The 12215-nt window shown below is 44.7% G+C and overlaps 1 protein-coding gene across 1 annotated transcript; it reads right to left on the bottom strand.

Annotated features, from left to right (window-relative positions):
- LOC114859010 (ankyrin repeat domain-containing protein SOWAHD) lies at positions 1–11170 on the bottom strand. The gene is made up of 11 exons (XM_029156826.3): positions 10868–11170; positions 8898–8959; positions 8375–8566; positions 6204–6260; positions 5935–6036; positions 5098–5109; positions 3931–3933; positions 2339–2431; positions 1571–1643; positions 1254–1349; positions 1–1068 (listed from the first exon to the last, which is right to left on the bottom strand). Exons 1-11 carry the CDS (start codon positions 10998–11000, stop codon positions 896–898), a joined length of 996 nt encoding a protein of 331 aa, XP_029012659.1. The 5' UTR covers positions 11001–11170; the 3' UTR covers positions 1–895.
- Between the last annotated feature and the right edge of the window lie 1045 nt (positions 11171–12215).

Raw genomic sequence — 12215 nt, 5'->3', positions numbered from 1 at the left:
TAAGCATAAAATAGAGTTTAATGGCATAATGTCACAATGATGTAGCAAATAACACACAGCAGCGCAGAATGATTCATGATGAGACTGCGGAAAAGCTGACATTAATACAGCAACGCAAGAAAAAGGTCTAGAATTTGTTGTTATTTCATCTCTTCTGGTTTGTGTCTCAGATGTGAAAGTTCTAACTGTTCCTGTTTGGTCAAAACACTTGGTCTCATCAAATTTCAGGCTGATTTCCTTTCCCCCATGAAATCAGTGTATTATTTTAGTGCAAACACTTCTACTTTTATTATATAACTTTTATTATAAATTCCAAAATATAAAGTAAGTGGCGTCATTTAAATGTGAAATAATTACTTTATTTACTCTGTATAATAATCTTGTATTTGTTTGTCACCTTTCCTTATTTGCTTGGTTGTGACATGACACATCTTGAACACTAATTTCAATTTCAATTAAAAACAACATTTCACTGGTCACAGTTTAATTTCCAGATCCGAATGTTAAACAAGGCCGATGTGCTCTGTGACATAAAAAGAGAACTATCTAAAACCTTTCACAACTGTCTGTCACATCTACAAAACGCAAGGCGTGGTCTCATCTGAAGCTATAAGGCAACATTAACATTTATTAAGACAGACAAATATAAAGTAGTTATTCAAACAATACACATAAATACAGCTGACTGATACAGATACTGTAAACCTGCACCACACAGTTCAAGCACCTGCGTCAGTGATCTCAGCTGTCGGTACTGGACTCTTACCCATAATAAATATTCACCTTCAGTAGGAATATAGTTCTTTGGCATGTACAGGTGCATATTATGAGTCATAATAAATGTGATTTTGTGTGAACTACTTCTGTTAAAAGCAGAAGCGAGTCCCGTTGGTCGTCAGCGGGAGAATTTGCGGGGTCTGAACGGCGGCAGGGCCAGTTGGTGTGACGCCGTCCTCTCCTCCTCTATCGGCGCCAGCTCCTCCGCCGAGCCCCATTTCTTCTTGGAGTGGAACAGTGACACCAGCTTCCTGTTCTTATTCCGTTCTCTGACTTGGGTCACTTGAAACTCTGGAATCATAAGATCTCACTTTAATTCTCTGTGTACATGTAAGTACATCAAGCTTCCATTTTCCGTAAATTCAGATTTATTTTATTTAAGAAAGTCATCAAAACCTCTATGTAGCATTAAAACTAATAGCAATTAACACCTGATAAACTGTTTAGAATTAAGGAGCCAAAAACATGATACTCACGTAGATCACAGTCCTCCTCTGGAACCTCTGGCTCTTTAATGTTCAGGTAATAATAAGCAAGATGGCCACTGTAGTCCCTTAAATTCTCTTTAGCCCCTGATAGAAAGAAGAAAACTGATAAGTAATCAGAGGGAAAAAGTTAAACTACTTCACTGGCGTAATTCAAAAAATATCTTTAAAGAATGATCCATAATTAAAAGTAAACAAAAGTAACTAAGTGAATCCGTAACTCTGCTTTTATCCCATGAAATAATCAAATAAAAACAGAACATACACTCTAAACAATATAATGTAATGTTTAGGAAGGAGGTTTTTACCATATGTGTCTATGAGCAGGTCTACAATGTGCCGATGGCCATGCAACGCTGCAATGTGTAACGGTGTGTAGCCCTGAGGAACAAACACGCTGGAGTAAAACAAAAGGAAAACACGCCCCAAGAAACCGAGTTCTGTCCGGCGGCATGAAACAACACATGCAAACGCCAGCTGACTCCAAAACTGGCATTTGTCCTCAACATGGTGCTGAGCGGGTCCGGTACCTACCCCCTGGAGGTTCCCAGGCCCGAGCACAGCCAGCGAAAACAGCCAGGGAAACAATGCACAAATCAGCAAAAGGTTATGGAAACACCAGATAATGACAAAAACATAATTGTGCGGTAATTCACAGAAAATTGCACAGTTTCACGTCTCGCACGCTCGTACACAGACTCCCTGTTTTTGGGGAACAATTAACGTGACGTGACATGATTTATTAGCGGAGCGCTCCCGCGGCCTGACGCCGCGTGCTGTTGTAATACATTTGCACAGCTGGATCAATTAAAGGCGCATTGCGTCACTGAGGCGGCGCCGCGGGAGCCGGCGTCCAGTCAAATCAAACCTACTGTACGTACCCATCGCATCCCGTAACAACCCGCTACTCACGTGCTGCAAGAAAAAAAAATAAAATAAAAAATCAGTGACATCATCAAAGCTGCAAAACACGTCTGATGTCACTGTCACTTCCTCATCCTGTTCCAACCGGCTCTGGGAGTTTGTCAAATAGCTGCGACGCCACAATAAACAAATAGAACATGTAATGAGGTGGCACTCACCGACTTGGAGTTGACGTCGGCCCCAGCGTCGGCCACCAGCGCTGCCATGTCCCTGTTGCCGTGCTTGGCGGCCCAGTGCAGAGCGGTCTGTTTGAACAAGGAGAGACTTATTGGCAAAGCGCTCGGGCTCGGCTGAAGCTCTGCTCCATTATCAGGTGGTAATTGCTGTAGCATCATTACAAGTTGCCGAGGGCACAGGGCCAGCTGTGCTCAGAGGGGAGTGGACGGATGGAGGGATGGAGGGATGGAGGGATGGAGGGATGGTTTCCTGCCATCTAACGGAGCCTAATTACAAAACAACACGGCCCTGTGCCCACGGCGGGGGGGCCCTGCGGCCTGTCATCGGGGGAAGATTGATGATGTTGGTGTGACCCGCCGAGGGGAGACCCGCCCAGACATCACTGCACCGCTGTCAGCGCGCGTCAAGCGGGGAAACGCGGGCCCCCGAAAAGAGATGCACCCCCGCGTCACAGGATTTATTGAGCGTGGGACTCGAGTCACGGGCAAAACGCATCCACCTGCCGGAGCGGAGCTGTGATCTGCGCTGTTTGTCCACGGTGGAAGCTGCGTAATTATGGGCTATTAACAGGTGAAAGCTGGGTGGAGGGTCCAGTTGCTCCACAACCACCTCCATCCTGTCCTGACCCTTAACCCAGTGAATCACAGTGAATGCCTTTTAAATATCACTCATGCTTTTTAACAGGGGAAAGCAGCTAAAAGCAGCTCTGCCTCAGTTTTGAATCAAAAATAATTCAACGATTTAACCTTAAAGTTAACTTCAAATTAAAATAAAGCCTCTGGTCGGCTTCCAACCTACTGTAAGTAAGAGCTACATGAACCCGCGCTGACTCAGCTGATTCAACCTGCAAACCCTCCAACTAGCAATTAGCTTTTCCACTAGCAGCATCCTTTTATCCAACGTTACATCAAAGCTGAAGCCAAGCACAACGACAAGCGCCAACGTCTTTTCACAAGCTTTAACAAGGCTGGCATCCGGTCCAGAGGCTCCCGTAGGGTTTTAGTGGCCAACGTGATGGCAGCACTTGCTTTGGGTGCATTCGTTTTTTAATCAGAGGCATGAAAGGCTGGAACACGCTCACACTGCTGGTGTTAAAATAGTCCAATACTAAATGCAATGACAGCAGAAAGCTCCGCCGCATCCACTGAAGAGCCAACATGTAGCGACTGCACATCCCCGCGTGTCAGGCGTCTGGGAGGCAGACAGTGATAGACGCTGTCTGGCTCAAGTATCTCCATCTCTTTTGTCTGTCCGCCGTCACGTGTGAAGACAGATAGGCGGCGCTTTGACTGGCACCTCAGCAGGTCTCCCCCGTGGGCCGGAGTGATGGATGAGGCTGAACAGGATGCAGCGCCTTCCCTTCCTGCACCTCTCGTTTCTGCCGGGGGAACCCCCCACCCACCACATCCGTCAGGGACCACTCTGTCCCCGCCGCGTGCCCCCCGCTGGGCGAAAGGACGGCTAAAGAGGTCCACGCATCAACGGGAGACACAAAGGCCAGTGTGCCCGGCGCTCTCCTGGATGCGGAGGAAGACGGAGAGGAGTGATGGGCAAATCATGTACTTACAAACTGTGCGATGGAGGAAGTCCGTCACAGCAGGGGGCGAGGTCCGCGTCGCAGGGAGAGCAGGAAGAGAAGAAGTGAGATAAGCTCTGGATGTGTGGGATTCACTTCTAAGAACTGCTTTAAATATGTTTGAAGTGCACACCTCTAAAATGACCTGATCCCAACAAAGATGTGGCCGAAACGGGAACTTAAGTCCCCCGAGAATGAGGAGTAATCCTTTCAAACGGCCCTGGTAATTTGCCAAACTTAGCTAAACTTCAGTTGGAATCAGAACTCGGAGCATGTACTTTAAACATAACGTGTGCTGGTCTTAAAAACCTCTCAAGAGTCTTGTGACTTTCTTGACTTTAGGCATGTCTCTACACTATCTGTGGCCAAGTCGTCCACCTCTGGTGAACAGGGAAAGGCTGAAGGCTAAAGGGAACATCAAAGAGGCCTGAGGGGGACTTAGCACCTTCCCAGGGACACAACTAACATTGTTCTACAATTAATCCCAGCCTGCTCTATTACTTTCAGATTATCTTTAAGTGGGTGAAGTCTTTGTGGGGCATTAAGGCTCTCCCTAAGCCGCCCACTCCTCCTCCACCTCCCTGCACTTCAATGGCTGCCGTGCTATCTTGTCCGGGTGGGGATGGCAGGGGCTTAGGGCCGCTCTTAGAAGGTGGTCTGCCATGGTCACAGGACAGTGTGAGAACTCTGACACAGGCAAGGGACAACAAACATGAGCTCAAATCTCTTAAGCGAACAGGGAGACGAATAAAAGGATTTGGGTTGTTCAGGGGGGCGCAGGAGCTAAACAGCTATCTTTCATAATCCTTTTGATAGTGGACCTTTGAAATGCATGATCTGGATGTTTCAGCGCCACATTGTCAGGCGGCTGGAGGAGACCTCTGCAGAACGTGCACGTGAAAGTTGCAGAAGCAGAACTGACTGGGACGAAGGACGGCTGAAAAGCAATTTATTACAAGTTGGAAGTGAACTTCCCTTTTCTCGGGACGGCAGAGTGTGTGACGAAACTCACCCCCTGAGAAGGACGGTGGCAGTCACAGTGAGCAGCCGCGGAGCAAGAAAGAAAAATAAAGTCACGCAAAGATGGTCTCATTTCATGAACACTATTCAAGACAGCATGATCATGTGTGCAGCTTTTGTGTCATGCGACATACTCACTGAGGTAAAGTCCTGGTTTCAAAAAGAAAAAGAAAAGAATATTCATTAATATCACATCAAAGGATAATTTAATTTTCTTTTGCACATTTGTATACATTCTTTCTACTTGACCTTTACACTAGGATCACTCTAAGGTCAGGACACTGACAAGTAGACTCATCTGAAGGACCGCACTAGATTAAACTGGGTCATTAGTTCTGGGGCCAATGTTTTACCCCACAAAAAAGTCCTTGATCAGTTCCTGAAGGCCCAGGAACTATGGGATGGAGCATGTAGAGCTAAACGTAGGTCAGAGCCATGCAGCATATCGCACGTCTATGTTTGTTGTCACAGAGATCAGGATGGAGCAGGATGAGATGAGGAAACTAAATCTGCTTGAATAATAAATTAAAATCAACCTCCATATGTCATGTGACTAATGGGCTTAACCTTCCCAGGGCTTGGATCTGCTGTGGAAATGCAAATTCCATCACAGACTCCCCTGGACTTTAGGTCCTGGAACATAAAGGAACTGTGAACTGGAAAGTTCCTGTTTCTTTTTCCACCATGTTTAAAGAGGCGAGTTGTGCTGCACTACTCATGGGGTGTGCAGTATTTAATCAGGCTTGGAATTCTTGCTATGTGTTGTTATTGGTTGCATCAGTGCTGTGGTTGCTGTAAGTTCTATTATTATAATAATTGCATGTATGGAAGTTTCTTGACTCTTGTCTAGCTCAGTGTTTGTCTTTTGCTCGTTGCCTAGAATTATTAGGATCCAGCAGCCAAAGCAAAGGCGCTGGGACCCAATTTGTAGTGAAGTGTAATTATCCTTTAAGAGGCACAACAGAATGGTGCTACCTTCTTGTTGGCCAGCAAGGGGTCCTGCCTGAGCAGCTGTGAGAGGTCAGGGACACGAGCGCCAGCAGCAGAATAGATCCAGTCCTTCTCTATAGGATCCAGCTTCCACAGGGAGAGAAAACGGGTCAGAACACACACACACACACACACACACACACACACACACACACACACACACACACACACACACACACACACACACACACACACAGCTGACGCATTGATGATGATTTTTTTTTTTGTTCAGGACAAGACGTGAGGTGACTTACAGTGACGGCGGGGGGGTCCACGCTGCCCGTACCCTCCTCGTCCTGCTCCGACTCAGACTAGACACAACAACACAACACACAGACAGGTCAGGGTTGAGTGTAAAGTCACTTTCACACGTGGATCACGGCTGTGATGTTTTCCAGCCAGGCCAAAGGGCGTCAGACAGGTAAAGAGCTAATAAGACAGCGAGGCGAGGGCGGTGATTTCACACATCGGGGTGAATGAAGGTCAATCCACTTAACAATTAAACAAAAGCATCGCACCTCCAGTCGGGCCATGTGTCTCTGACACGGTTCTGAGTCCTGGCAGCGTGTAGCGTGGCCTGACCCACGTGTGACTCCTTAGAGGAGGACACAATTTCAGATTGCTGTCAGATCCTGCGGTGACTTAGTGCTAAAACATTCATGCCTTTCATGTGTCCTGCCACATGTCAGCACGTGGAGGGTTAGTGTTCATCCAGGCTGTGACACAGCTTTGTTCCTTTAGCAGGAAGAACAGAAAGCTAAAGAATTTTGGCAAACACCTCATAACTTTTGTGTTTTATTTTCATGCGTAATTACTTAAAGTGCTTTAATTGCCCTCATTTTTACAATGATTCTAGTCTTTCAATAGTTCTTCTCACTGAAAATGCAGAAAAATAGACCATTGTGACGCAAATCACAGCTCAGACTAAACTGAAACTTATCACAAAAGAAAAAGAAAAGCAGGAAAAACACACTAAAAGTCTGGATGTTTTTAAACTTGAATAGACTGTATAACATGATAATTGGAGCCTGATATGAAAAATAAAGGACATTTCCTGCCAAATATTTGAAAAATAAAAGCACCGTTATCAGCCTGAGCTTTAACAGCCACTGCTTTTATGTGGAGCAACTGTCAACACAGCGTCCCAAATTCAGAGTTCAACAGTGTAACTAATACCTGAAGCAAGCACACTTAATCTGATTGCAGTTCTATATTAAACATGCCGCCATATTTCATCTGCCTATTGTGTGTATCTGTCTCTGGGCTCACTCCCAATCTCTTTAATGGGCACAAATGATTATTATCGTTCTAATGAGTTCCAACATGTTGCTGCTTAACATAATAACAAAGGGCTTAATTTAAATGCAGATTTTTTACCGCCTTCTCCCACTGCTGCTTCTCCTCCCACTCACATTCTGCACGGTGGGCTACAAATCCAGGTAATTTACTTAGCACCACCTGGTGGGTGGCGCAGAAATCACTGCAACACAGCCTGAACTTTCCCTCAGTCACTGCTAAAACAAGTAATCAGATGACTTATATATTTTATTTTACTTTACACAAAAACTAGCAAAGGTAGATGAACAAATGCAACATTCTTAGTGTAAAATGAATTTTCTTATTAAAAAGGTTTAAATCCTGAATTCCCTAAACTAAGTGTAACATCCATTGCATTAAATATTATTAAATAAACATTATAATATTTACTTCCGAAATTCAATGAAACAGAAGTATGCCATAAAATTTCACGAAAACTACTAGAAAGTAGAAAGTTCAAAGACCCTAAAGTTGTATTTGACTAAACCAAGTACAGCAGTTTCTATATGAATCATCACTAGCCCAGTCCTGAAATTATTTATTATGAAAAAATGTAAAAATAAAAAAGGTTTCATGTGAGTGCTAAGCACTACAGTACATCCTTGTGCTGGTCTCAAAGCAGTACTGCAAATCCACTATTTTTCTATGAACTCAATAAAAGTAAATGTTAATTCAAGATAAATATTCTAGAAAATTACACTAAAATCTTGGATTAAACACAAATGCTATGAAACTGAAAATCTATTTTTACATTTACTTCCCACATTTTCCACTTTCTCACCTGAACTCCGTATTTTACGTATAGTTGAATTTTCTGGCATACGTAACAACACACACCACAGGTGTAAACAACACACACTGGTAAATGACCACAATATGCAGATGGAGACAAAGCAACATTGCTCCTATTCTACACAAGCTTAACGTTTGTGTCGACGGAGTAAATTAGTTTTTTTATTATATAAAATCTTCTAAGTCTATGATCCGGCATAGGTTTCCTGCAGTAACATTACTGTATGTGACTGTACTTGCAGTGTCCTGTATGTCTGTGCTTCAGCATACAAGGCTCAACCCATCTGACCTCCCCTGTCTCCTGCTGTCCCCTCACCTCTGCAGCACTACCGGGCTCTCCGCTGGACATGGGCTCCTCCTGCTGTTGCTTCTCTTGAGGTGGAGAGGCCTCCGGCATGTCCCACTGGGCGGTGGCCGTGGTTCTGGACGGATTCTGATGTACTTTCGCATCCACGTCCGTCCCGTTGTGTTGCCTGTATTTCTTCTTGAGGACGAGGTACTTCTCCCCCTGACGTTTGAAAACCACAAGATTCAGGTTTTATGAAATGTATCTTCAGTTATTGTGATTTGTTTCTGCAAAAGATTCCTCTACGTGCTCATGCCCCTAAGGAACACAAAGCTTTATCTCATCTAACACATTTATATCCGAATGTTAGTCTATTTCCAAATGAAAAAGAATTGATTCCAAAAATAAAACCAGATGGATAAAGGGACAACCTGCGCAATTATACATTGTTTCATTTTTATGTTTTATTTTTTAAGTGAAACCACTGAACTGTCATTACTGAGTGCTCAGTATTGTCCCACATAATGTCAAAATATTTGAATAGTTTACTTACATTCTCAGACTTCACCACAGCAATTTGATCAATAATGAGCTTGAATTCTTCTCGGTATTTAGCTGCGGGGGAAAATATTTGCCTTAGAGAACTGAAAACAAACAGTTGTGCATAAGTGACAGAGAATAAACCAACATTAAGGTTTTTAGTGGACCAGAACCTGAACCTGGGTTGAGTGTGATTAGACGAGCGAGCTACATGTTGCTCTCGTACTAAAGCATCTGCAAGACGAGCTAAAGGACAACGTTTGCCTTCCAGCACCTGCACAGAAACGCATGGATCCTGAGTCACAGGCAGGTTAATGTAAACCTGCAACCCACAGGCTGCGTTAAATCTACCAGGATTCGTTTGCACAGATAAATTACAGTGTGTTTGGTCAAAAGCTGGATCCGGGAGCAGCCAGAGGCTCCAGTCGGTCCTAGGTGCACATGGACGCGCATCTGAGGACAATTGGAGCGTTTCCTCTTCCTGACGTGCACATAAAGGGTATTTATAGTGGGCCTGAACAACAGGAAATCCAGAAGTTGCTGCTTATCTTTTCTTTTCCTCTCTTTCACAACGGCACCGTGCGTTACACAGCGTAGGTGGCAGTTAGCCATTAGCCAGGGCGCTGCGCTAACGGCCCACAGGCACCAGCCCTAAGCTTTGAGGCCTTTACAGCTCTGCCTCCAGCTATGTAAGTGGACTTAATGATGATTAACTCACTATCATCCACATGCTACAACCGCATGCCACGAAGGGCTTTAAATATCTGGGCACCACTTTTATAATTGGAGCGCTCTGTCAGATGGCCGAGCACGGAGGCAGCTTCCTAAACCTCTGTCAACAACTGTAATGCTGACACAGCATCTGGACACTACATGCTGGCAAATGCAGCGCAAGGTCATTGTGAATAATTATTTCATGAGGTTAAAATACGATTATGTTTTGACTGTGTCAAAAGTAAAGTCACGGTTCAATAGACCCGCAGCAAAATGCTAACCGCTAATGCTTCATGTTGTCTCAGAGCATGTTTGTTTAATATGGCTAACATTAGCTTTTTCTAACAAACTGTAAGGAGACATCTGTGAGGAGCTAATGCCATACTGTCACACTAACAGTATGTTTAGCTACAACAAATTTGATTTTTTCTTAAAATTTATTTTCAATGTAGTTCTTTTGTGTTTCTGCCACAGTCCTACAAAGGAATGGTAAATAACTACAGGAATACACAAATTGCTAAAAAGAGACGCTAATCAATAATATACACGTCTTTTAAGAGCTACATAATAACTACATACTAAAAGTAGCAAAACAACACAACAACATAAAAGCAAAGACAGGACAAAGAAAAGAGACACAAAATGTAAAAAGATGCTAGAAAGATGCATAAAATGACTCCAATTAGTAAACAGAGCAGCTAAATTAATCTGTACAGGCTCATACACTGGATGTCTCACACTTCAGTTGAAAGGCTCTGTCATAATATAGTGTGTATTTCAACAGATTCAACAGAAACCCAGCTGTGACCCTAAAACATCAGTGAGTGGAGATAACAAGCGCAGAGTCAGCAGTGAGTCAGGACAGATTGCATAAGATCAGTGGGTGGAGAGAGACAGCAAAAAGTAGAAAAAAAGCCCAAACGGTCAAAGATGCGCGCAGCTCAGATCATGAACCAACGTGAGCGGATAAACAGATATTAAATGATGACTGTTTCTCACGGGGCCTTCGTGTGACACGGGCCACAGGCAGGAAATGACACAAGCCCCGCTCACAGTCTCCAGGGGGGTTTAATGCGGGCCAGATGTGACGCCTCAGCGTCACATTTAAACAATGAGAGGACTTCGTTCGTCTCTCCTCGACTCGACTCGACAATGATTTACTCGCGGAGCGTTCAAACGTCCCAACGGGAGCGCAGCCGGGCGGAACGCGGGCTCCGACCGCTACTGGGCCGTCGGTGCTGATGCCGCATCCCGTCCTCCGCCACTTACCGCGTAGCTGTGGGTCGCTGTGGCCAATAAAAGGCTTGAACGTCCTCAGCATGTCTGCGTTCCTCACTTTGCCCGGAGCGCCTCCCGTGGAGTAGAAATAATCCAGCAGCGCCTCCTCGCTCACGTCTCCCATCGCGGACGCGCGTTTGCGACCCGGACGCGGTTCCGTCGGCCTGCGCGCAGCTTTTCGCCCCTCTCCGGGTGGTTCTACTCGGCCACAACGCGCGGCTCCGGCCTCATTTCTTAACGGTACTTGCCCAAACTTCACTCCACCCCAGACTCGCTGACCAGCGCTGCGCCTCCTCCTGTTTAACCCTTTAGACGCCGCCGCCGCGCGCTCTCCTCCTCAGACGTGGACTCAGACTCAGAGGACACGCGCTCCAGTGTGTGTGAACGTGTCACTGTCATTCTACTACAGCATAGTACACATGAAGCGCACGGCAACAGTATATATTAGTATAGTATCTAGTAGTTAACACTGTTGGCTCCTGGGTTCGAATCCCACGTCCCCCCTCCGTGGAGTCTGCATGTTGTTTGATTGGAGCGTCTAAATACATGTGAATGAGTGGGTGTCTGTGTATATACAGTATGAGGCCCTCCGGTGAACTGTCCCCCTCCTCCAGCATGATCATGATCTGAAATATGCTCCAGAATACAGCAAAGGAACGGCCAAGGCGATGAGTGAGTGACAACTGGACACAGCAATGTAAACATGTCAATTAAGCCATTCATTAATTCCCATATCACAAATTCAGTATTTTGTATTTATCTTATTCTCTCGAGGCTGATGCACTGTAGCATGGTTATGATTCAGTTGCAGCAATATAACGTAGGAGTCTAATTGTTGATCACGGCGGTCACTTTGAAACTTGTCTCTCATCTTACAAAATGGCTGAGGTTCCAGATGCTCACAAAGATTGAATAACAGAAAACCAAAGCACAACAATGAAGATGAACCAAAACTCACTGTTCAAGGCAGGAATAGAACAAACTAGTAGGAAAATAGATAACTAAAAGCCACTGCATAGTCAAGAAACAAAGAACAAAAAGGTAAAAGGAGACTGAGAAAAAGTAAACACAATCATCAGAACTAACTTGCACCAAATGATGCAAAATACACACTAACAACCTACTGGTGGTCAGAGCTGAGGTGAGGCCAGAACAGAACCCAAAGCAAAGCGTCTCCACAGGCCGGAGGTCCGAGTCCTAACACTAACGATGACCTATCCCATAAGATTCCTGAAAATGTGGTTGAAACTCATTATGTCCTGTTGTTTCCACATTTTCCTAAATGTTTAGTGAATTGACAAGTAAATAACAATTTTCAACATTAAAACCTATTTTTGAT

The sequence above is a fragment of the Betta splendens genome, chromosome 7, assembly GCF_900634795.4.
Source record: "Betta splendens chromosome 7, fBetSpl5.4, whole genome shotgun sequence".
NCBI lineage: Eukaryota > Metazoa > Chordata > Actinopteri > Anabantiformes > Osphronemidae > Betta > Betta splendens.
The sequence above is the reverse complement of the archived record's forward strand: the minus strand, read 5'-3'. Positions and strand labels throughout refer to the sequence as shown.